This window comes from Monodon monoceros, unplaced genomic scaffold, assembly GCF_005190385.1.
Source record: "Monodon monoceros isolate NGI ecotype Baffin Bay Population unplaced genomic scaffold, NGI_Narwhal_1 Super_Scaffold_8, whole genome shotgun sequence".
In the NCBI taxonomy this organism is placed as follows: Eukaryota; Metazoa; Chordata; class Mammalia; order Artiodactyla; family Monodontidae; genus Monodon; species Monodon monoceros.
This window is the reverse complement of record NW_021703785.1, coordinates 29,655,268-29,682,074: the sequence shown is the minus strand read 5'-3', so window position 1 is coordinate 29,682,074 and position 26,807 is coordinate 29,655,268. Positions and strand designations below refer to the sequence as shown.

The 26,807-nt window shown below is 42.8% G+C and overlaps 1 protein-coding gene across 14 annotated transcripts in view; it reads left to right on the top strand.

The window, feature by feature from the left end:
- Nucleotides 1–5,363: 5,363 nt before the first annotated feature.
- Nucleotides 5,364–26,807, top strand: part of LMO7 (LIM domain 7) — a 200,725-nt gene continuing 179,281 nt past the window's right edge. For 11 of the 14 annotated variants that reach the window (XM_029209943.1, XM_029209941.1, XM_029209937.1 and 8 more), the window contains exon 1: nt 5,900–6,221. In XM_029209943.1, coding sequence (XP_029065776.1) covers nt 6,123–6,221 — 99 coding nt within the window. In that variant the 5' untranslated portion in view covers nt 5,900–6,122. Of the gene's footprint in view, nt 5,484–5,889; nt 6,222–26,807 lie in introns of those variants that run through there. The other 3 variants (XM_029209932.1, XM_029209933.1, XM_029209935.1) reach the window with 3 other exon arrangements.

The window sequence follows — 26,807 nt, the reverse complement described above, 5'->3', positions numbered from 1 at the left end:
CCCAGGCATCATCCAGGCCAGTGCTTCCCTGCCCCTTCCTCTTTCGTAACACAGAGTAACTCCTTTCCCACAATTCACCTAACTCCTCTCTACTCTACCCCACACACTTGTTTAAAAAAACTTGGGCGCCTCTACTGAACCAAAGCACTAATCAATGAAGCCAGTCTCTCCCTGTAGAGCAGTGGTTCTCAACTGGTGGTGATTTGGCCCCCAGGAGACATTTGGCAATGTCTGGAGACATTTTTGATTGTCACAGCTACAAGGGCGCTACTAGCATCTAGTGGGTGGAGGCCAGGGATGCTGCTAAATATCCTACAATGCACAAGACAATCCCTTATGACAAAGAATTATCCAGCCCAGATTGTCAGTAGTATACCTGTTGAGAAATCCTACTGTAAAGAAATTCTTATATTACCTTCAGTAATCATTGGTATTTTCTACTCTGCTCCTATTAACGTTTTATTACTTCTGTGCATTAAGAGTTATATATTTTATACCCATACGCACACCAGTCAGTAATCAATTGTTGAACACCAGATACGTGGCAGGCAGAGTTAGGCACTCCTAAGTTGCTCATAGTTCTATGAGGAAGACAGACAGTATAATACCTCGTGATTGAAGGGGCTTTGATTACATAAAGAAAAGGTACCTGGGCTTCCCTGGTGGAGCAGTGGTTAAGAATACGCCTGCCAATGCAGGGGACATGGGTTCGAGCCCTGATCCGGGAAGATCCCATATGCCACAGAGCAACTAAGCCCATGCGCCACAACTACTGAGCCTGTACCCTAGAGCCACAACTACTGAAGCCCACGTGCCTAGAGCCTGTGCTCCACAACAAGAGAAGCCACCGCAATGAGAAGCCCGCACACTGCAATGAAGAGTAGCCCCCGCTCACTGCAACTAGGGAAAGCCCACGCACAGCAAGACTCAACACAGCCAATAAATAAATAAATCAATTAAAAAAAAAAAAAAAAGAGGGGGTACCTAATGTAGCCCAGGATGATCTGCAAAGTTATTTTGAAGGATTCTGAGAAGGAAGAGGCCTGAATTGAGCCTGGAAGAATACGTAGGAGAAAGCCAGGCAAAGAAAGGGAGAGAAGCACCTTTCTCACAAAGGGAAAAATATGGGTCAAGACACATGGCTGTAGAAGAAGGCAGCAGCAAGTCCTGAAGGATGTCAATGTGCTGGCAACGATCAGATGGCCCTTAAGCTGGCAACTGGGAGTCCTTGAAGGAGAAGCTAATTGGGTAGAATGATAAGATTTAATTTTAGAAAGGTCGTACAATTTCTGAAATCAGGCTGAGAGCTAATGAGGGCCTGAACTAAAGTGGAAATGAGGATGAGTAAGAGGGGCCAATTGGAGTGATATTGAGGAGACAGAAAGGACAGGACTGGGGATGGGGTGGACATGGAGGTAAGAGATGTGGAAGTCCAGCATGACCCCCAAATTTCAGGTGTGGTACCATTTACAAGTCAGGGAAGGCAAGGGGAAATTTGTGGGATGAGATAGAAAGTCAATTTTGGACGTATCTTTGTGTCATACAAATGTTTTCATTTATAAAAGTAGTATACATGTCTCTTACCAAAAAATTGTAGAAGAGAGAGAAGTATGAAATGTCCATCCAACCAGTGTTAAACTTTGGATGGAGTTTCGTTTCGTTTTGTTTTGTTTTGTTTTGGCTGTGCTGCGTGGCTTGCGGGATCTCAGTTCCCTGACCAGGGACTGAACCCCAGCCACATCAGTGAAAGCCCGCAATCCTAACCACTAGGCCACCAGGGAACTCCCATTTTTTGGGAGGGAGTGGAGTTTTTTCCAATTTGTTCTATGTGGAAAATTATGCATTTAAAAAATACAATCAGTGGGATGAATTGGGAGATTGGGATTGACATATACACACAAATATATATAAAATAGATAACTAATGAGAACCTGCTGTAGAGCACAGGGAACTCTACTTCACTTTGCTGTATAGTAGAAAGTAACACAACATTGTAAAACAACTATACCCAATAAAAAAAAATGCAATCACCAAATTGGGGTGCTTTATAGATGTTTTTTTCCCCACTTCGTAATATATTTTTAAACATCTCTCTGTGTCATTGAACATCCTTTTACATTTTTATTGACTGCACAATATCTCACTCTATGGAAGAACCATAATTTACTCCACCATCTCTATTGTTTAGATTGCTTCGAGATTCTCATTTCTAGCAAATCATGTGTAATGCCATCACAGGTTGAGTCTTCCAGAAACTGACAGAAATGCCACTTGAAACATAAGATATTTATTAGGGATTGACCCCAGGGAAGTGAAGAGGGAAGGAACAGCAATGGGCAAGGGAGAAGTTGAACTATGACAGAGGCTGACTGCTTCAACAGACCTCATATCTACAGAAAGGGCCCATCAGAGTTGTCCTGAATTGGGTGGAAATGACTGGGCTTTTATAACCTCAAGTCACTCAGTCACCAGACAAGGGCTGCTCTGGCAGGGCCATGACCTCAGGTGAGGCTGCACTCTGTGGCTGAGGTAGACTTCCAAAGGGAGGTTTGGCCAGGGCATCTCTGTGTCCACTGCAGATGCTCATTGTGTGCATATATCTTCACTCATATCCTTAGGATAAATTCCCAGAAGTAGGATTGCTGCAGTAGAACGTGGGCATTTTAAAAACTTTGAATATTTACTGCCAAATTACCTTCCAGAAAGATGGGTCACTTTCTCCTACCAAGAGTTCAGTTCATCACTAATATATAAGAACGTGACAATTGTACTGTTTTATGTTTTTAAATATTGAAAGGCACCTCAAATTCTTTTGGAAAATAAATAATATCTGTGATGTTTTGTTATTGTGAATTTCATTTTTAACTCCTAAGGCAGGTTACCTTTCTCTATAGAGCTGTATAAATCTTTCCAAAAGGATAAAACACTCTAATGACTGATGGTAAGACACAAAGAACTGGATTTCGGTCTCGTGAGTTGCAAATCTGCAACACTAAAGTGACAGAAATGGCTGGTGCTTGAGCTGACTTGAAACAGAATTTGCAGTACCCTATAGCTCTTTCCCTGTGAGTATCTGAGCAAATAAATGAAATTCCCACTTATTAGGAAAAATCCATATTTGACACACTACTGTTAGAGAGAGACGAACGGGAAATAACCATCATTTATTAAGTGCCTGCTCCATGCCAAGCAATGCCCTTGGCTTTTACATACACCATCACATTTAATTCTCACAAGAACCCTTTGAAGTAGTTATTATCACCACATTTTTCAGGTGAGGAAATTGAAGCTCACAGAATTTGGTAACTTGGTAACCTTAGTCATACAGGTTCCCAAGCCTGTGCACTTCTTGCCATCCTGGGCTGCTGCCCCCAAAGCTGTAAGTCAAGTGACACAGCAGTAGCTTTAAATGGTATAGTATATATATATATATATATATATATATATATATAACAACTGTAGTAACAATAACTCTCATGAAGCTTGCAGAATGTCTGTCTTTCTACTGGGTTGGAAGTCCATAGGATTCACTATCTAAAATTTTAAAATTTTTGTAACACTTATGATACCCAGCACATTACACATATAATGTGCTCACTAAATATTTAATAGAACAGGTCTTAAATAGGCGGAAAGAAATTTCTTCCTAGTTTCGTTTATCCTTTCATCCTCATTTTGGGTTTGTCCTGATCATGGTGTCGTCAGGAGGCAAAGAGATGATCCAGTCGACGGTTTCCCACTTTAGCAGGAACAACTGTGAGCTCTTCTAAACAGACCCACTGATTACAGACAACGCCAGTGAAAAAAGGGTTGGATGAAAATAAACATAACAGATTCCTCTAGAAGTCACCCCAATCGGGAAGGATGATGGTGAAATCTTTATTCAGAAGTGTAAATGAGTTTAATCCAGCCTTTAGATCTAACTTCTAGGTAACAGGAAATAGTGAGGGAAGAGAAATATGTTGAACACACCACAAAGAAGCCATAAGACAAATCTAGAAGTCTGCCTTGTTTCTTTTTAAGAAGATAATGTCATTCGAAAAAGGGGGAGGGGGTAGAGTGGGAGAGAAGGAGGAGGCTATTCTAGGCTAAAAAAAAAAAGAGGTAACTGAACGCAATGTGTGGTTATTGTTTGAATTCTGGTCTAAGTCAGCTGTAAAAGACATTTTGGAATCCATTGTAGGAATTTGAATCTGGACTGGGCATATGTTAATACTAAGTAATTAAGGTTAGCTTTAGTTAGGTGTGAAAATGGTAATATAGTTATGTAGAAAAGCGTTCTTTAAAGAACACGATGTATATTATAATACTTAGAGAGGAAATATCTATCTTTTTTTAAAAAAAATATTTTATTTATTTATTTTTGTCTGCGTTGGGTCTTCTTTGCCGCGCGTGGGCTTTCTCTAGTTGTGGCAAGCGGGGGCTACTCTTGGTTACGGTGCACAGGCTTCTCATTGCGGTGGCTTCTCTTGTTGCGGAGCACGGGCTCTAGGCGCGCGGGCTTCAGTAGTTGTGGCATGTGGGCTCAGTTGCTCCACGGCATGGGGTATCTTCCTGGACCAGGGCTCGAACCCGTGTTCCCTGCATTGGCAGGCGGACTCCCAACCACTGCGCCACCAGGGAAGCCCTGAAATATCTATTTTTAAGTAGGAAATATGTGTATTTTCAGCAGAAAATGTGATGAGGTAAATAAGGTAAAACTAGGTTTTAGCTATCCATTATACTAGTCTCTCTGCTCTTTGACGTCGTTTTGCATCATAAAGAGGATCAACCAGGAAAAAAAAAAAAAAAAAAGGGATGGCTTCCTTTACCGGAGTAAGAATCGATCTTTATCTTCTTCTAACAGTGACAACATCAACGTGTGGGCCCGGATAGGGCTTCAGGAGCATGAAGCGAAATTCCAGGGAGCCTAGACAGACGAGCAGGTTCCTTTCCGGAGATCTGATTTCTGTGGGAAAAGAACCCGCGTAAGGCAACCCTTGAGCCTCCGACCCTCCAGTCCTGCGCACCTACCCAGTCCTCCTGCGGATGGTGAATAACCCGTCAGCTTACTGCTCCCTAAGTGTTCCCAGACCACGCAGGGTGGCGGGTGTGACGCTCAGGGTGAGGGCGGGAGAATGCTGGGTTCCCCTCCTCTCCGACCCTTCGCGGAGGGATGGGGCCTGAGTGGCAGGTATCTTCCACCTCACCCACCTGGAAGCGAAGCGGAGAGGGTCTGGCCCAGGCTGGGGGAAATGGGCCGCACATGCCAAGGCCACTACCCTCACCTGCCGCCAGGAGAGCTCTGGCCGCGGCAGGGGGCGGAGACCCGGGAGTGCGGACGTCCTCACCTGGCGGCGGGGCGGGCGCGCAGCGGACTCCGCCGGAGAGGGAGCGGCGCGCTGCGAAGTCGGGCCGCAGGTGAGGGCGGCGGGCTGGGCCGCGCTCCACCGCGGGGGACGTTTCTTGGCTGGGAAAGGTGCAGTTGTGAGCAGCTACTCCTGGTATGTCAGGCGGGCCGGGGGGCCGCGAGCCCTGGGGGCGCCTCTTCCTGGGGCCCCGGCAGAGGGAAGGCGGCCAGGCGGCCGGAGGCGGGAAGGATGCGGACAGGATGCGGGCGCGGGGGCGCATCTCCTCCGGGCGGGGCCGCGGTCCGGCGGGTGGCGCGGGAGCGAGTGCGTGGCCCGGGCCACGGCCTCCTGGCGGGCGGTGGCATCCCCTGGGCCAGACTGTCCTACCACAAAGGCCGCTGCGGCCGGGAGCCCCCGGGCGCGGCCGGGGGTAGGGTGGGGAGGACGGAAGCGGCGGCTGGGCGGCCGGGGGTGTGCGGCGGGGGTGTGCGGGGGCGGGGCATCCCGGGAGGGCGGCGGCCGCGCAGCCACTTTTGAAGTCCAAACAGTCCTCTGGGCTGGTGCTGCGCGCCGCCTCTGGTAGCGTTCTCCGCCTCCCGCGCTGTGCCTGGGTCTCCGCGGCGTTTTCAGGAGTTTAGAGAAAGCCCCGGCTTCAAGTTCTCGTGGGTTCGAAACTTTACCGAACTGCAGGGCGCAACAAAGGGTCAGAGAGTCCGGGCGTCTTGCAGCCGGAGAGAGGCCGGAGCAGCGGGCCGGACGCGCGCGGCACTCCCGCCTTTCCGCGCACCCACTATGTCTCTCTCTCCCCCTCTCCCCCTAGTTCTGGAAGTGATGGAGGAGGCGGAGGCCGACTGCGCCCTAGCGTTCGCCGAGGCCCAGAGATGGGTGGAGGTGAGTGCCTTTACTCCTCTTCTTTCCACAAGAGTTGGCGGCCTTGCGGCCGCTCCCGCCACTCTGCTTTCAGCCGCCTCCCGGACCTTAGCTTGCGCAGCGCCTCAGGCTGGTTCGCTCAGCAGTTTGGGGGACTTTGCAAGTTCTGCGCCTCCTATGATTTAACGTCTAGTGAAGCTTTGCGCTGCCCTCCCCCCCCGACGGTCTCGCTGGCTTCCCCGGAGCTTCTCTGCCAGGACAGAGTCGAGAGCTTGGCCCCGCGGGTTTGGGGACCGCGCATCTCTGTGGAGCAGCCCACGTCCGCGCCAGGACGCCTGGGATGTACCTGCTGGGCAGAGACGGCCCAGGGTCCTCGGGAGCGTTTCTTTGGGGTGGCTAGAAGTGTAAATGCCTGAAACATACCTGCTTGGGCAGCGTATTGTGTGTTGTGTGGGAGGGCGGATGGAGGAGGTTAGACACCTGTGGCGCACCTGGAGAGATGCTTTCTCCGAGGCAGCTTCTGGAGCCCAGAGTGTGTGAGTCAAGGCGCGTACGTTTTCCAAAGTCGGCATTGATAAGACTAAGATATCCTGAAATCACTTACTCAAGGGTTGTTAGTTTCCCAGCTGTGCCTCAGGGAGGAGATCTTCCATTCCCCTCCTTGGCGTTAAAAAGGAGATGGTCTCTTGGAAGTTCCTTGATCAACGCATTAGGGTTACGTTTGTCTGTAGAAAGTTAACACCAGGACTTCTAGCCGTTTTATTATTGGATGAAAAAGATGACTTTTATAATGATGCTAAAGAAGTCTTCGGAGCAAATGTGAATCAGGAACCGAAAGTATTGCGTTTACCAGCCTTGCAGTCATTTAAGGGTTATTGATGCCACGTGCTGGTCTACTCAGTATTTAAAAATTCAAATTAGGATTAAAGGTTATTCCATGGAAAAACAAAATATTCAAGAATCCCAAAGCAAACAGTACTTTAAAACAATTCATTTCTCCTTAAAGAAGTAAATTATGTATGTGGGGGAAAAAAAAGATAAACTTTAAATGTTATGTTTTTCACGCTAAAGGAAAGTGAATGTATCATTACCCACTAGACAGTGGCGGGAGATGGAGATGGGGGGCGTCTAAGAAATTAGCTTTGCCGTCTTTTTGTACTGAAACTTGAGCTGGTTTGAAGGTGACTTAGAACGGGGTGAGGGGAGCGCGTGGGGAGGTTGGGAGAAGAATAAACACTGTATTCTGAATTGAAATGAGAGTGGAAAAATTCCAGCAATGTAGTTAAGGGAAATAACTTCCCCCATTCATAAACCTTGAAAAGTCAAGGCTTCCAAAGGTAATTTTCCATTAGCAGTATGTATACTGCATAATTTTAGAAATCAAACTTGCCCTTCTGTGTTTGAATGTTGAGATGGAGAGAGGGAGAAGGGAAGAAATATGGGGATACTTTTTTGGCCATACAGGGCTCCTGTGTGGAGTTTGTATCTGCAAGTTCTGTATTTGCTTCAGGGAATCTGTGAATATGGATGATTTCACATCCTTTCCTTTTTCAGTATACAGAGTTTTGAAATCTAAACATTTTTTTGTGTGTGATAGCTTGCTTATAATTGGAGACTTCTGTGAGAAACTTGTATCTAATAAACTCTGGGGAGGCGTGTTGTGATAAAAGATACCCCGTGTGCACGGTAAATGTGCTCATCTTCCCACCACCATCCCACTCCACCTAAAAGTGTTTGTCAGCAATGATTTGGCAACTCTGTAGAGTGCTTTGTTCATCATTAGCAGAAAGCCAAATCTTTCTAAAGTCTTTGCCATATAATTTTAATATGGTTAACTCTTATGAAATTAAAATCAAGTGGCTTTTTTCCCCTAGTGCCACAGGGAGCGAGGCAGTACGTTCATTGAAGATATGTGAATAATTTACATATTCACATATACTTTTGGTATACTTGGGACATTGAAGTGACAGCATTGTGTTCACTGTTAGGTTTATGTTATTTCTCCAGTTAGTGTCCAAATTTATCTGCCTCCTTAGCTTTGCCTTTATAACCAGAGCACGTATTTTAAAATATCACTCTTGCCAAAAGAAGCAGAGTGAATGAGTGTCTCATTCCACAACCACTTAACCCTGAGAACCGCTAATTTGAGGATAAAATATTGATTCCAAAGTGTATTTATAAACTACTTTGGAAAGCAAGGAAGATTATAGTGTAAATCTTTCTCCTGATTACTAATAGTTTTGCTCCATTTTTCCACTTCTATCATACTTTCTTCTACATACATTGAAGCATGAGTGGTTCATTCATATATATATATTTTTTTATATATACACAGTACACGTATATAAACATATATGTATTATACTATGTGAATTATATCATTCATATATATGTATTTATATATACATATAACACAAATAAATACATTAATGTATTACATACTATAATCTATTATATGTATTGTATGTAACATGCATATAATATAATCTGCTACCTTTATTCTCAGCTGCAGCTTTGACCAATCCAAGGTCAGGAAACTCCGATAACCTTGTAAATCTTTGAAAGATGACCAGAGTCCATGGGCGTATGTCTTTGCCATTTCCATTCTCCATCAGCGATTTTAAATAACTAATGTATTATTCCCACAACCAAAGTTAAAGTCTTAAATTTGTTTTGTTTTGGGAGGAGGGGAAAGGGTAAAGGTGAGGGCTAGTGCTTGTTATTCTGCCAATTATTGTCATTTCATGACTCTTTTTGTTTATTTCAAAGTGTTTCTTCGATATTTAAAAGTGTCCATATACTTCTGGTTAGTTTCATATTTGAAATCAAAACAAATGTAGGAACATAACCTTTTAAGGTAATTCAACATCATGATATTGGATTATTATCTGGTTGGAAATGTGGTTTGGAATATTAATAATGTATTGAGCTAGTTTATGATTAAACACGGGTTGAAAGCCAAATAATGTAATGGTTTGAAGGCAGAGGCAGAGGGGAAGCTTGATTCTAGCAAGGTCATGGAGTGGGAGAGGAACTGGTAGAAAATGCAGCCTGGACCCTCTAATTTTAGTCCTTTTCTTCAGCACCTTTTAATTTTCTGTACCTAATAGTTGCCTCTGTCCCTCTGTTTATGGAGCATTTAAAAACCTGTGATAAACAGACAAGATACCAATGAAATTGAAAACTGAGTATATTGCTCATTGCATTGGTTGGTCACCCATTCCAGTCTGTGACTTAATGTTCCTATCTAGGTTGAGGTTTAAACACAGTAGTAATTTTTATGACTGGAGCGGATCAGGCTAACTTAATTCAACACCTTCCTGCTCACCTGCCCGTCCTGTTATCTCTGTGTTCGAAGTTTTCAGTATCACTGTCACCCTGTAGAAGGACCAAAGGGATGCCAACTTGAGCTCATTGCCATGCCTGGCACCAGAATATGAATCCTTCCCCAGTTACTTCCAACTGGTCTGTTTCTCCACCTGCCCCATTTTTGTCCTTTGGGAGTTGTGTGCTGGTCATCACTTTTGTTTGCGTTTAGTGCTAAGTTTTTAAAGAATCGCACTCTGTGGGTCCCCCATTGATATTTACAAAATTCCCCTAAGTGGTTTCCCTCTTTCTCTGTAAACTGCATCCCTTCTACTGGTGGTTTCCAACCTGTGGTCTGGCGTGAAAAGGTTTGCTGGGTGCACTTGAATCCTCAGTGCATACCAGTGTTGTCAATAGACTAAATGAGGGTCTTATGGTTTGTACTGTTGCTTTTCAAATGGATGTAGAGCGACGTAAACAGACAAGATACCAATGCATTTGAAATTGTTACTGAATTCATAGAAGCATTTCCGGTAATTATATATAATTTCAATTAACGGATATTAAGCTTGAAAAGACTCTGATGGTAAAACTTTGTTTAAAATTTTAAATGTTAGAAAGCAATTCTTACACTAGCTGTTGCAATTAAAATTAGTTTTTCAGAATATAAACCTGATTTTGTTTTTTGTTTTCTGAGGAGCCATGAAAAGATTTTAAAAGTCCGCATTTACATTAAGCTGTGAAGTGTAGCATTCACAACCCTTTACAATCTGGTCTCCGTCTGTATATCTATCTTTGTTTTTTGCTCATTTTCTCCATTACTATTTGCATAGTTGCCAGATAGCATAGACATTAAAAGCACAGATTTGTACAGATATCCCCAGAACTTATTTATCTTATAACTAGAAGTTTGTACCTTTTGACCACCTTCATCCAATTCATGATGACTGCAATTAACACTGCTGTACAGTATATTTGAAAGTTACTAAGAGAGTAAATCTTAAAAGTTCTCATTACAGGGAAAAAAGTTTTTTGTAACTATATGAGGAGACGGATGTTGACTGAGCTTACTGTGGTAAACATCTCACAATATATGTCAAATTGTTAGGTGGTACACCTTTAACTCATACCAAGCTGTGTGCCAATTAAATCTCAATAAAGCTGAAAAAACCCCAAAGCACCGTTTTGGAATCAAATCATTGTTCAAGTCCTGGCTCAGCTTCTTAAATGCTGTAGGCCTCAGTCAGTGTTCTTCCTTGAGCCTCCAGTGGTGCTTACGCCAGTTGAATGAGATGCTGACTGTAAAGGAATTAGTGCTCCCTAATCCTTGCTTGTGTTTCCCCGCCCCACACAGGGTGCTGTTTTCTCACCTCCAGGCTGTTGTGTGTGGAATGCCTGCTATTCCTTGTTTACCTAATATGTGTTGCTCCTCTGCATTCTTCATGCTTGGGCTCTACAGTCAAGCTTTATGGGAAGCCTTTTCTCGGCCACCAAGCCTCCACCCCACCCATTCCTTCCTTATCACTATTGGTTGTATGGATTTTTCTTTTTTGCTCTCTGTGGTATAATTACAAACATTCTTCTGTATTAGACTAAGCGCTAACTGAGGGCAGGAACAATAGCTAGTCTTTTGCTTGAGGATTTGGCACAGTTCCAGGTAAACACTTGTTGAGTGAATGTACAATCCTAAGGCTGGAGCTTTAATGAAACCTAAGGACCAGGACTCTTTCCTTCTCTCAGTGGAAATGTGCATCAGTGTGCAAAGCTGAGCTTGTTGCTTTGGCATTTGGTTGGGACCAGCTACAAGATACGCGTTCATCTGGGTGCCAGTGTGTACTTACCTATTTATGCAGTATTTCCTCTTCTGCCCCAACCCTGTTCCTGAGTGATGTCACTCTACTCCTGCCTTTTAGTTACTGGTTTCCCTCATGGGGACTTACATTCAGTCGTTCTGTTATCCAGAAAATGCCTGTGAAGTGCCTACTCTGTACCAGGCACTTGCTGGGCTTACTGATTCAACTGCCAATTCTTTAGTATCTTTCTAGGACCTCCAGACAGAGTGCGCCCCATGAGGAGCAGACATGCAAACAGACCCTGCAGTGCCATCAGATAATTGCTCTGATGGAATTTTGCCCCGTGTGTAGTGATGGCATCTGGGAGGCAGCCTGAGCTCACAGAGGAGGCAGCACTTGAGTCGAGGCTGGAGTGGGCCTAACACCTTTGCCCCCTGAGCCAGAGCATTGTGACTTTGTAATTTGTTGACAGATCTTGAGGTTGCATACAGCACAACTTTCAGGAGTTGCTTGGAGTAGTTTATTTATTTATTTATTTATTTATATTATTTTTTACATTTAAAAAAAATTTATTTATTTCTGGCTGCTTTGGGTCATTGTTGCTGCGTGTGGGCTTTCTCTAGTTGTGGCGAGCAGGGGCTACTCTTTGTTGTGGTGCGCAGGCTTCTCATTGCGGTGGCTTCTCTTGTTGCGGAGCACGGGCTCTAGGCACGCGGGCTTCAGTAGTTGTGGCACATGGGCTCAGTAGTTGTGGCTCGTGGGCTCTGGAGTGCAGGCTCAGTAGTTGTGGTGCTTGGGCTTCGTTGCTCTGCGGCATGTGGGATCTTCCCAGAACAGGGCTCGAACTCGTGTCCCCTGCACTGGCAGGCAGATTCTTAACCACTGCGCCACCAGGGAAGCCCCAGAGTAGTTTATTTTTGTTCAGGTAACCTTTGCATGCAGTGAAATGCGTAGGTTTTAAGTGTAGAGTTGCAGGATATACCTTTTTGTCAAATGTATAGGCCCATGTACCCAGCACCCCAATCAACTTATTGAATATTTTTACCACTCAAGAACGTTTCCTTCCAGAAGGGCACATCAGTCTTTACCTCTCCACTCTTCAGATTTCTAGCATCATAGATTTCTCAGGGCAGTTGTGAGCAGCCAAGGAGTGTCTTGATGTCAGTTTGTTTCTTTTTTCTTTATGCAGCATCTTCCTATTTCTTAAACACATCCTCTTTATTTAGCAAATAAGAAAGGATCCTAGGACAGGAGGGGTGGCGAGAGATAAGGGCGTTCACAGAATTCTCTTGGGAAGGAACTGATTCACACAAAGAGGAACCAGGGCAGAGATGCTGTTAGAATAGCTTGATTCCAGGAAGGGTAAACAGATATGACAAGGTATTTCCTGAGGAAGTGGGAGGATTCTAGCAGTGTCAGTCATTCTGGATCCTTCCAGTGTACTGGTACACTGAAAGCTAGAAGTGGACCTCTTCTTAAAGTGGGGGAAAATACTAGGAACTGGTACCTTTAATAAAACAGAGTGTTCTTGAACCGGCTAGAGAGATATGAACTCCCTGGCCAAAGGAAATGAATGATTTTTTGGTTCTTTTTTTTTTTTTTTTTTTTTTTTTTTGCTTCTCACTGCTGTGGCCTCTCCCGTTGCGGAGCACAGGCTCCGGATGCGCAGGCTCAGTGGCCATGGCTCACGGGCGCAGCCGCTCCGCGGCATGTGGGATCTTCCCGGACCGGGGCACGAACCCGTGTCCCCTGCATCGTCAGGCGGACTCTCAACCACTGCGCCACCAGGGAAGCCCGATTTTTTGGTTCTTGATGCACATCATCAAGTCACTCTGTGAAAGCTTTGTGCTAATTTGCAGCCATGAGCAGAGGCTGGGGGCCCCAGCCTCTCATTATTCTGGCCAGAATTAGAAATTGTCATTTGTATTTTCCCTCTAAATAAATAGATGAAAGATGTACATTCTACTTTTTCTTAGGTCACTAATGAAGTTAAACATTTGTCTAACCGATGACTCATTGGGTTTTTTCCAGTGAGGAAGGGTGAAGCTGAAACAGGGAGGGTTCTACCTCCTCTAAATGAGGTCGCAAAAGGCTCAGAGGGCCCCTGGCCTGGTGACGTAAGTCTCTAAGTTCGTAGGCCAGGGTAGGGCCATTGAGGAAGCGTCCCCTGAGTTGTCTCACTTTGCTTTTGGGTTGTTTGGAGATAGGCAGGCCCGTTGAGTTCTGAACACAATTATGAGGTAAAGAATGGAACAGTTGGCTGTTTTGAGGAATTCTTAAAGCTTCTCCGAGGCTGAGAGAGGAATAATTTCCCCAGTGTGTGGAAGGAAGTGTGCGATTCGTTCAACCCGTTGGGCTCTTGGCCTTCTGTGCGGTGCTCCAGGGCGCTCTGTCTCTGGACGCCCAGAGGGCTTTGGGTGGTCAGGGATTTCTGCTGAGGCTAACTGGCTCCTTTTATCTCCTCCTTCCTTTCAAAATCACTTCTCGACATAACAGCATTTGAGTTTTAGAAAAGCACTAGTTTTGACAACGTTAGTTAAGAAAAACCAAGCAACAGCACATTTACCTGATTCTTTTAGTTTGGAGAAATCGATTGTAGGTGAACTCTTTCATCTGTTACATCTATTATCTGCAGATTGAATTGTCCATATTGTTCCTGTGCTCTACAGTCCCTGACAGACAGTTCTCAGGTTCTTGTTGAACAAATGAAAGTTTTGTGTCCAGTCAAAAGGTTGGCTGATTTAATTGATGTCTGTAGATCTCCTTAAATCTCTTAACTGTCAAAAATGTATCTGAGCCCGAGGAAATGATAAACTATGTGTTGTACCCATGTTTACTCTTTCCAAAGGTAATTGTCGGGTATGTTTCTTTAAAAACACTTTTGATGTACTCAAAGCTCTTAACAAGGATGATACCTGTCATATATGCACAGCTTTGAAAACAGGTTTAGCACACTCACTCTGCCACTTACAGATGAATCGCCACACGGCCCCATAGACAGCCTTTTCAAAGACTGTAAAATCCTCCCTGATAGGCTTCTCAAAGCCTGGTTCTAATTCCCGGGTACAGGATGCTCAGTTTGGTACTTACGTGTGTTTAGATGATAGTGCACAGCCCTAGACATCACATCTGTCTTTAAGTACCTGGGGGATTGTCTTAAGGAGAGAGAATAGAAAAGTCTTCTGTGGGCTTAGAGGGTAGAACTGGTAGTAACTGATTGAGCACAGTGAGACTTTTGACTCAAGTATTTTAAAGACCCTTCTATAAATAAAGAGCTGTCCTACACCAGAATGGACTGACTTGAATGGTGGGTTACCGCCTAGTGAAGGTTTTCCAAGAGTGGGTAAGTAACTGACAATTAGAGCAACTAGTATTTATTTTTTTAACTATGTGGAAGACATGTGGCTAGAGCATCATACCCACATGCTCTTATAATGAAGGACTATTATTACCCAAATATGTGTGTGTGTGTGTGTGTGTGTGTGTGTGTGTGTGTGTGTTTCCAGATGAGGAAAAAGAAGGGTGAGAGGTAAAATAATTTGCTCAAGGAAACAGTAGAACTAGTAAGTGGTGGTTGGGGATTTGAACCCAAGCAATCTGACTCTTAATCAGTATATGCTGTTGTTCAAGAGGGACACCGGTCGGTAAATCGTGGTGAAGGATTTATAAATCAGGAAGAGAATGGGCTGTCAGTCCTCACTCCACCTAAAGCTGTAAGATTAGCTGCTTTCTGTTTATGACAAGTCCTCCACACACAACAGGTTCTGTCTTGTGATGTTAGTGCCTGGAAAGCTCATGATCGAATATTATGTAAGCTACAGCGTTGCTAACAGACACTCTTGAGCAATTGCAGACCTTAGGTTTGTATGTTCTGGTGTATCTAAGTGCTCCATAAACCCTTGAAAGTGTTACAAAACGGAAACATGGTTATGACACTGAGTTATACTTTGTACTAGAGTAGGAGGTAAATTATATCTAACTAGTTTCTTCTCTAAACAATTTATAAAATTCCCAGTTTTTTCTCTTATACTACCTGATTTTAAGTAGTACATGGTATACCAAAATTGTACAGTCTGTTACTGTATAGTGCTTCGAAATATATTTCATATTTTTGATGAGGATACTTTCTAGTTAGTGTTTTAGACTTGTAAGGACTGAAGCCAAGATCATGATCAAAGATTTTGCATTCTTGACTAGATTTAAATTTGACTTAGGTGTCTGAGCTGGGAAGGAAATACCTGATTTATTATATCACCATTTCATACTATTCAAAGGAAGGGTGGTTGTTACCAACCTTGTTACAAACTTTCTCATTAGAGTTTGAGGTCTCTCATTCTACCTGAGGAAGGAGAAAATAAACAAGCATTTTACCTTTACTTCTTGAGTGGTGGCTAATCAATTTGGAATTTTACCCTATCGCCTGAAAAAATATCGTCCATCTATCAGTAGCGTCAGACATAGTTGGCCACACCTTCCTTCTTGAAACATTTCCTTCAATTGCCCTCTGGGTTTTTCTCCCATTTAACTTGATATTTCTGATTTTCCTTTGCTGAATCGTAATTATTTGGGTAAATATTAGAGTGCCCTGGGGTTCATTCATCTTTCCGTGTTGTCTCTTCTTTGTCTACAACCTCTCCCTTGTGGGTGTTATCAGATCCATAGCTTTGTACACCTTCTGTGTGCTGATAGCTTCCACATTTATATTCCTGACGCTGACATTGTGTCTAACACCCCCCTCATATATGTATGTGTATACACACACACACAGTTTCAAGATTTCCAATTGTAGGTCAAATAGGCACATCACACTTTCTTCAAAACAAAATTCTTAGTTCCTCTCCCTCCCTACCACCCACCTACTCATCCCCTCAATGTTTCCCATTTTAGTAAATGGCACCACCGTTCACCCACTTGCTCAGGTTCCCAACTTCGAAGTCACTGTTGCCTCCTATTTTTATCACACCCCACGTCCAGTCTGTCAAGAAATCCAAGTGGCTATATCTCCAGATACACCCAGAATCTGACCACCTCTTACCATGTCCATCATCACCTCTCTGCTTCCAAAGTAACAGCCAGGTTCCTCTTTAAAAAAGTGAACCAGAGATTGTACATTCAACTCTTGCCCTCTCTTCCCTCCACAACAGCTACCATTACATTGAGAATAAAATCTGAGTTTTTAACCCATGGTCTCCAGGTCCCCACATGACCTATTCCCTGTTTGCCTATCTCCTCTCTGCTCCCACTCTCCATCTTGCTTGCCATGCTCCAGTCATCCTGGCTTCCTGCTATTCCTTACATGTGCAAAGAAGGTTTTTATTTTAGGACATTTGCATTGCTGTTCCTTCTGCATGAAAGCATTTCCTTCACCTATTCAGATCTCAGCTTAAATGATACCTCCTCCTCCCTGTCTCCCTTTCTTTTTTTTATTTTTATTTTTTTTTTTTGCGGTACGCGGGCCTCTCACTGTTGCGGCCTCTCCCGCACAGGCTCAGTGGCCATGGCTCACGGGCCCAGCCGCTCCGCGGCATGTGGGATCCTCCCAGACCGGGGCACGAACCCGCGTCCCCTGCATCAGCAGGCGGACTCTCAACCACTGTGCCACCAGGGAAGCCCCCTGTCTCCCTTTCTATAAAATAATCAGCCTTGTGACCCCATACTCTTATATTTCATAGCACTTACCATCACTTGCTGTTGTATGATATATTTTTTGGTTTGGCTGTTACTCCCACAAGAATATGAGTGTTTTGATTTGTTTTCAAGCCTTGAATAGTACCAGGTATTTAGTAGGCACTCAATAAATGGATAAATAAATGGATGAATGAACAAATGTCTTTTAATTCTTTACAGTTGATGTCTTTCTCACTCTGATATGACTGACTTTCAGGCTGTGCTTCCCTCAATAAGACAAGTTGGTTTTGTTATATTAGGGTTTTGTTGGTTTTGTTTTTCTTGTTCAAGTTCCGTTCTGGATTGAGCAAGTTCAAAGCATGTTTTTAAGAAACAAGTTTCAACCATGTAAAATTGACTTTGCTCAACCAATTGTAAAGATGCCCAAGGGTAAGCAAGTATCGTAAGGTAAGAAACATCCTAGAAAATTTGAAGATGAGCCTCCTTAGCTGAATATCCTGCACTGGGGACAATGCATCGTCATGGAACTCTGGGTTTTAGTCATGAAAAAGATCTTATAACTCCCTGACTGGTGTCCTCCAGCTTGAGCATGGACCATCCCCAGGAGCTAACTGGAGACAGAGCAGAAGAAAATAGCTTTACCTTGTTCAAAAACAAAAGAAAATAATTAAAAATTTGAGAACAGAAACACTTCCTTCTGTCCCATCTCAGACATCCGAGTCTACTTCACGCTTTCCCAGTGTTGCACTTTATACCACTTTTTTCAGGAATCATTCTGAGATGGCACATAAAGCCGAGAAGCGCAGGTTTCCAAAAGAGCTTCATTCAGAAATGAGGGAAAAAGGGAAGCTGAAACTTTTTGTCTGTTTTTATGCAAGCGACTTTCTCTTAATGTGATTTAAAAAAATTATTCCTGGGCTTCCCTGGTGGTGCAGTGGTTGAGAGTCCGCCTGCCGACGCAGGGGACGCGGGTTCGTGCCCCGGTCCGGGAGGATCCCACATGCCGCGGAGTGGCTGGGCCCGTGAGCCATGGCCGCCGAGCCTGCGTGTCCGGAGCCTGTGCTCCGCAGCGGGAGAGGCCACAGCAGTGAGAGGTCCACGTACTGCAAAAAAAAAAAAAAAAAAGTTAAAAAATTATTCCTCCTATCTGTCATATGGATTAAGCGATAGCTCTCTTTTCATAAATAGAATTTTTTATTCTGTAAGTTTCAGGTGGACAGCATTATAATTCGACATCTGTATACACTGCAAAGTGATCGGCAGCACAAGTCTAGTTACCATCTGTTAAATATAATTTCTTTACAGATGAGAAAAGAGCAGCTCAGAGAAGTAGAGTTTCTTTCCCAGCACTGCTGATACTGTTAGAACAAGTGTTTGAAGTTATATTTTTCTATCAGAAGAACTCAAGCTCTCAACCATTTCATTCACCTTCCTCTGTTTCTCTTCCTCTTTTATGACTGTACCTGCGTTTTTGGCACGTACACGCTGTGTTGTACTGTTCCATATGTCTGCCTCTGTCTCTCTTTTTTTCTTATTTCGCAATTAAAAAGCATAAGAAAGTGCTTAGACTTAATATAAATGTGATGTAAATTCACACTAAGATGTAAGTAGATACTGTTGAATAACTTCCTGCCGTTGGGATGAGACGGGCCTAGAGACAGCATGTGTGTGTGCGTGTGTGTGTATTGAGGAAGGGCAGGCTTGGGCACTGGCTTTGGTGGTTCTTCCTGGGGCTCGTCCTGACAGGGAAGAGACAGTCCCAGGGCAGCATGGGGATAAGTGTGAACGTGTTGGAGAGCATATCTCTGGGGAGATGGGAGAAGCATTTGGAGGCTCTTAGAGAAGGTCCTTCTGGAGCTGGACCAGAAAGACGATGGAACACAGTGTGCAGGGCAGTTGAGTTGGGTAGCGGTGTCACTGGCATGAGCAAGGGCCTCTTGGATTGTTCTGTTGGCAGGACAGAGAAGCTCATAGTCTACTTAGCGTGGAAGGTGCTTATTTGAAGGTAGTGAGAATTTCAAGCCCAAATTGTGGATAAAGAAGTTAATTTTTTTTTTCCTGTGAATGTCATGTCAGGTGATGTTGGAACCCATGGGACAGAATGGGACGGTGGAGGGGAAAGACCATATCACCTAGAAGATCAAGGTGCTTGCCTTGGGAGTCATTGTCTTTTGTTAAGAGGAAAGGAAGAGCAAAGAGAGGTTGTGGTCCAAATGCAAGGCAGAAAACTAGGAGGGTGTTAGGGACCCTAAGGGAAGTGTTGGTTCCGTGAAAGGTAGAAAGGAAGAGGATGGTCAGCAGTGTTCAGGACTAAAAGAAGTGATCAAGGGAAAAGAAAATGGAAAAAGGCCATTGAATTTGGCAAGAGACGTCTCTCACTTGTTGAAAATAGAGCTTTGGCTTGTTAGTGTGAGAGCCAAATGAAGCCTCAGGAAATCCTGCTGGGAAGTCTCAGTATAGGCGTGCGAGTGCCCTGAGAGAAGAGGTAAGGAGAGCTATTCAAGAAATCTAGATTCTCTTTACTTGTGTTAACAAATCCACTCCTTACCCCCAGCTTACATATACTAAATGTTCAAACCGTTCATACTTATGGGAAGTACACTCTAGGACAACAGGTCCGAAGGCATCATTGTGGTCTCTACATGAAGTACTAAAGTTGAAGCATACTGTTCTCTTTTAGACATCTGTGCCCTTCACGTGCTGAAGATCATTTTAATCTCCTGGATTTATTTCCTGTTTCCTTAGCAGGGAAAATGTCTCTTTTGTCCTCAGGGTTTTTAGCTGATAATAACTTGGTAAAGTTACTTTGTTTACGGTATTTAGAATATCTTTTTTTTTTTTAACATCTTTATCGGAGTATAATTGCTTTACAATGGTGTGTTAGTTGCTGCTGTATAGCAAAGTGAATCAGCTATACGTATACATATATCCCCATACCCCATCCCTCTTGTGTCTCCCTCCCACACTCCCTATCCCACCCCTCTAGGTGGTCACAAAGCACTGAGCTGATCTCCCTGTGCAATGCGGCTGCTTCCCACTAGCTATCTGTTTTACATTTGGTAGTAAATGTAAAATAGATATTTGGTAGTTATTTTGGTAGATATTTGGTAGATATTTTACATTTGGTAGTGTATATATATCCATGCCACTCTCTCACTTCGTCCCAGCTTACCTTTCCCACTCCCTGTGTCCTCAAGTCCCTTCTCTACATCTGCGTCTTTTATTCCTGTCCTGCCCCTAGGTTCATGAGAACCTTTTTCTTTCTAATTTTTAGATTCCATAAATATGTGTTAGCATATGGTATTTGTTTCTCTCTTTCTGACTTACTTCACTCTGTATGACAGTCTCTAGGTCCATTCACCTCACTGCAAATAACTCTTATTTTGTTTCTTTTTATGGATGAGTAATATTCCATTGTATATATGTGCCACATCTTCTTTATCCATAGAATAAATATAAATAGTTTTGACTTAGTGACTCTAAGAAGCTTAAGGTCATATTAACCAGAAAACAGATGGTAATAAAAGAAATAAAACGTTTAAAACGTTTAAATATCGATGCACATCGTTGCCATGAAGGTGTACATTTTTGGCCTGTTGGGTCTGTTTCTTTTCTGTGTTTAGCGTGGTATAGTGGCGAGAGTGGCAGGGTTTGAGGTAGTACTTCATAGGCATAGCTCATACATGGCAGGTCCCAGAGTAAAAGGTGTGACATGGACAAGACACGTAGCATCCCTAGGCCTAAATTCTCACTGTAAAGTGAGGGTTGCAAGGTGGTGATAAGGTTTAAAAAGAAAAGAAATTTGGGAGATGTGTAGGTTACTCAACAAAGTGTCCATGTTAGTAGTAGTATTCTACTTGCATCTGTATACAGTCAGAAAACAGATGATAATTGATGACTTTTTTGGTTTTCCCTAGAATGGCTAATTTTTATGGATGTGTGTGTACGTGAGCGCATGTGTGCCTGTGTGTGTGTGTGAATCTCAAAATGCACTTAGATAACTTGCTGTGTACTCTAACCTCTGGTTTTCAAATATGGGTCTTTATTAAAGTTCTTCTGTATTGTTCTTAAGCTGTGATAAAAAATCCTTTCATTTATAAGGACTTGAAGTTAGAATGAACAAATGCCTTATGAGTAATGAATTCTGTTTCTTTTGTTTGTTTGTTTTTACTTTTTTTTTTTTGGCTGTGCTGCACAGCCTGCGGGGTCCCAGTTCCCCACCTAGGGATTGAACCCTGGTGGGTTTGGCAGTGAAAGTACAGAGTCCCAACCACTGGACCGCAGAGAATTCCCTGAATTCTCTTTCTTGATGATACTTCTGTCATCATCATCTCTCTAGGGACCCTCAAGTTCATTTTAGCACATCTTTGCTATTGATTCTTTCCTGTCAATGGACCTACAGTATAAATCTAAGGCTAGTCGACCTGCCTGAGACCTTTTAAGTTGAAGGAAGAGAATTCCATATTTATTGCACTGTTGAAAACACTGCCATATATTCTGTCCTCACTGCTGCTTTCCGTTCAGCTACTAGTTTCAGATCAGAGAGAAGGGTATGTAGATTATGTGCATTAAGATTCTTTTCACATAAATTGTTTTTTTCAAGTCTCTATGCATCACTGTTACTTCAGTTATTCTTTGTTCTTCATGCGTCTTTTTTATCCTTTAAGTTACTTTTCATGTTTTGTGTGTGTCTTTGAATCATCTCATTAATTTCGCTTTTCTGCTGTATTCAATTTGGAAGAGGCAATTGTAAGATCCTTCCAGTAAAGACACTTTTTGATGTCATCCTAAAAATGAGCCTAATGAGCTATTTTAGAAAAGAGAAGCTTTTACCGTTTCCATGAAGAAAGGAAATGCATTTTTAGGTGTTTTATTCAAAGGATAACATTATACAACTGCTTGTTTTTAAGCCAATTTGCAAACATATTTAGACTTGGAAAATGCTTGTAAGTCCTGAAAGGTATCACTTGCCAAATAGCTGACCCTTTTGAAACTTGGCCTTACTTCTGGGAAAAGAATGTGGTTGACAGCCACACTGCAATTTACAGTAATCCTTTTTGTGTAAGGAAATGAATCTTCTTGGCTTGATAAACTCCAGATGAGTTTCTGGCTCTTTGATTATTACCAAGTCATTTAAAATTAAGGTTTCATTATTCAGTTTAGATACAGCCACCCTCTCTGTGCTTGTAATGGCCAATGTGATGTTAAAATCCTGTGCAAACTGAAGCATTTTGGGGAAGAATTACATTTGGGTGGGCCGTTTTGGGGCACAAGCTTATGGTGTGCCTTAAGGAGATCAAGTTGAAGACCCATAGGAAGTTCTGCTGGTGTCATAAAGGAGAATTTTCTTGGAAGCCCACCTAAATGTTTCTACTTAACTTTTCATCAGTCAACCTTTTCTGCAGAATAGTCTGAAAAATGTAGCTGGACACGTAACTGCTCCCGACACTACGGCAGTTTCATTACTAAGGAGGAAGAGGTTGACAATGAAATCTCTGCCATACTTATTTTCTGATTGTTCCTTTTTTTGTAGCATTTTGCTTTATTATGATTGCAATCTAGTGTCTTAGCTCTTTGAAGATATTATAATTTTTTTTTTCCCCGTTACTCCCTGCATTGTCTGTGTCTTCCGAGCTCCTTTTCTGTTTTTTCCCTTTTGGCTTTGGTCTCTTTTAAAATGGAAGTTTCTCTTAAACCTCTGATGATCATTGTCTAACTGCTCTCTAGGTTTTCTGTCAGTTTCTGTATATGGAGCCATGTTCCTCACTACCCTCCCTACCCGGAGGACCCGTTGCCTCTAGACTGTGATTCTTTTCTGGAGGAACTTGCCTGCTTTGGTTCTGCACTATGCCTTTGCATGTCCTGAAGTTGGAATTTCCTCCATTCTGTTTGGTTGGTTACCACTCCTCCATCTACTTTCCACATCCAAATGTTTGTTCACAGTTTTCTTCTACTGTTGTCTCTTTTTGAATTCCCTTTGTCTTTGTGGATTAATGCCTTAAATTTCTGTGCTTTCATTTTGGTGAGGTTTTGGGAGGCAATGGAGAGAAATGTGTAGCCAGTTCATTGTGTTCAAGCAGAAGTCCATTGAGTGTGTGTGTGTGTGTGTGTGTGTGTGTGTGTGTGTGTGTGTGTCTACAGTAGAATAAAAGAGTAGAAAAACGTGGGTTGAATGATGGTTATAATATTGCCTAGGTGAATTTCATACTAGTAAAATAAATGCCACCTTATATAAATTTTTAAAGAATCCTATCTTATTGTAAAATTAAATTGAGGGGGCTTGTATAAATCTTACATACATACACTGTAATAAGGCAAAATTTAAATCACAAATAAAGGGATAGTGAATGCAGGCCAAGCAGAAAATGAGCATAAGAAAGAAACTAAAGCCACAGATGAGTTGCAGTTTCTGCTATGTTTTCTAATACCTGTGCTAGTAATAGGTCATAAACTTCATCTTTGTAGCAGTTAGTTCAGTTCAGAGACAGAATCTTGACCCCATCCGTGCCTTTCACAGCCTGGCTTTTATGCACACTCTTTCACTCACCTCTGAAGAAACTTGGCCCTTCAAGGGAAAAAAAGGAAGTTGACATGAGTATCTAGGTTCTAGTCACTTCAAATAACTGCATCCTACAAAGAAGAGGACAGAAGATCAGACAGCCTGGGTAACCTGCCCAAGGAAGAGCAAGCCATACCTCCAATCCTGGCTTCAGTCCTGCTGTCCTGTCTGCGACATCACAGTTGCTTCCAGTGACACCCTTTCTGTGAATGTTTCCCTAAATGAGAACGGCACTTCACTTGTTATAATTAGTTGTTTGTCTTTGCTACAAGCTTCTTCCTCTTTTTTTACCAAAGATTTAATATTTATTTTATTTGTTCCCAGTTTTATTGAGATATAATTAACATATAACTTTGTATTACTTTAAAGAGCACAACACAATGATTTAAGTATATTTTATGAAATGATCAACACAGTAAGTTTAGTTAACATCCATCACCTCACATAGGTACAGATATTTTTTCTTGTGAGGAGAACTTTGAGATCTACTGTCTTAGCAACTTTCAAATATACAAAACAGTATTGCTAAGTGTAGTCACCGTGCTGTATACTATGCTGGAAGCTTCTTGAGAGGAGTTGCCAAACCACCTAGGGCCCAAGTACAGTACCTGGACCCTTAAGGATGGCTCAGTAGAATTTTCTTGAAAGAAGAAAGTGTTGAATAAATTTAGTGCTTTGCACATAATACTGGTACTATAAATCCTTACTGAATGAGACCTGAGACTTGGTGACTTAGACGTGTAACCTCTGGAGGAAAGAAATGCTGGGGCAGAGAAGGAAAGCTATCAGTACAACTGGAAACAGTGTGTAATGGTGCTGGTATTTTGTGGTTAAAGGGAGTGTACTCCAAGTCTCTGATGACAGAGCCCAATAAATAGTTTTCTGTTACTCTAGTGAATTTACACCTGTAATTCTGGCATCGTTAGTCAATAAATAATTCACAACTTGACCTGAGGATTATTAGAGATGTTTATATAATACTCAAACATAAACTTAGATTAGATTTTACTAATCACATAATGCACAGTGATCTTAAAGTTAGCAAATAAATAATTTAAATTCATTTTGTACTTTTTCTTTTCTTTGCAACCATGGTGGGTCTCTCTATGGCGAATGTAATAGAATCATAAGACAACACAGGATCTTGGGTTTTTTTTTTTTCATATGAAAAATACCCCTTTCTCATTTTTATCATTGATACACTATCCTCTACCCTTTCCCCAAAGAAGAAATTTGGAATGTATATCAGGATCCTAAGCAGGAAACAGACCACAACTCACATGATTCAAAGAAGGCAAGGTCTTACAAATGTGTAGAAAGAGGTAAGGGAACCAATAAGAAACAAATCTGGGGCCAATCAGGAGGACAGGCAGGTTTGAGTTTTAGTTGTGAAGTTTCTTGAGACGCAGTGGGAAGGAACAGGGGAAAATAATACCCTGATCGTTCTGTTATTCTTTGTCACCTACATCTGACACTTCTCGTTGGACAAATCCAGTCAGAGGCCAATTGGCTAAATAACCAAGATGATGCAGTCCTCAGGGGGGACAGGAGGGGGGTGTAATCAGATCGGGGTGGGGGGGAGCTAGAGAATAGACTGGGGTGGAGGTGAGAGCAAACAAACTAACCAGCATAGATTTCACCCATTCCCATCTCTTTCTTTTTGTGTAGCCCAATTTTAGGTCTGGACTGAGAATTTTCCTTGTAGGATTTTGATCTTAAGAGTCCTCGTTGAACATTATTATACATTCCAGTCTCATTACTCAGGATCTTGGTCTACCGTTGTTTCTTCTTTTTTCATCTCAAGATCTCTGATACATGCTTAGATATACTTATTTCTCAGATATTTTCCTTAGGTCCTGTTTTGGGTAAAAACGTTTCTGAAGCTTTGCATATCTGGAAATGTCTTTCTGTTACCTCATGGATGAATGATTCTTGTCTGGCTAGAGTTTTAGATTGCAGGCTTCATACTTCTGAAGTCTGTAGAGATGTTCCACAGGCCTCTCATTTCTAATGTGGTCGGGGAGAAGTTTTTGTAACTAGTTCTTATCTCGAAGCTTGTTATATTTTTGCGTGTAATATTTTGATCAGAAAATATCAGATTTTATTCAACTCAGTGAAATTTTATTCCATTTGTTTAATTATCGCTCCCATCTTTAGTCACCTCCTTTTGTTGGTATTTAGGTCTCCAACAGCTCTCCCAGAAGTCTACTCATGATCTCTGTTTGTAATTTTGCTCTGTGGCTGACATTTCTTTGAGGCCTCTGATCTTGGGAGTGCTGACGTTTCAATTCACCCGCTAATTTTTTTAGCTCATGGATTATACATTTTTTAGGTTACAAAAAGGATGGTTATTATTTTTTGGTGTTGACTTGAATTTCCTGAAGTGCTTGTTTTTTGCTCAGGTTGTCATCTGAGCCTGGCAGTAGCTCTGTTTCATTAGGAGTTGGGAAGATTTTTCTTGTTTATTCTTCCTTTGGCTGCTGGGCCCCCGTAGATATGTAGTTATTTTGCCTTGTCTCCTCATTGCAGTTCAGGTCCAGCTTCTGGGCTTCCTTGTATGATGGAGGCTTGGTGGTTTCTATCCACATGGTGGGCAATGAATCTGTTGATGGGTCCTTGGTCTGTCTATCTTGAGACACCAGCAAGAAACTCCTGTGCTCTTATGTGTTTTTATGCTCTTCCTTGTCTGGATACATCCCTATCTGCTCTCATCCCGGGGCCTGTGGAAATTGACCGTGTTCCCTTAAGGATTCAGGTCTGTCTGTGGGTCACTTCTCCCTGGGAGCCACTCTGGTCAGAGGTTTAACCTGGGGTCTTCCACTGTTGGTCCCCCAATTCTCTCATGCTGAAGGGGAGACAGTCCTGCAACAACTCCTTGTTTACTTGTTGGGGGCCCGGTATCTTGCCTGGAGCTGTGGGTCCAGGGGAAATGTATGGCTTAGATTTGAAGTTAGGAGAGGGAAAAAGGCTGTACATATTTAATATGCTATCACCTCCACTGTATTTACAAATCTCTTGAGCTTCCCTGGTGGCGCAGTGGTTGAGAGTCCGCCTGCCGATGCAGGGGACACGGGTTCCTGCACCGGTCCGGGAGGATCCCACATGCCGCGGAGCGGCTGGGCCCGTGAGCCATGGCCGCTGAGCCTGCGCATCCGGAGCCTGCGCTCCGCAACGGGAGAGGCCACAACAGTGAGAGGCCCGTGTACGGCAAAAAAAAAAAAAAAAAAAAATCTCTTAGGCTTTCTATAGATACATTATTAATATTTATCATGTTTTTGACCATCTATTCAGCAATTCAGAGTGGTTATTCACCTTTGCAGT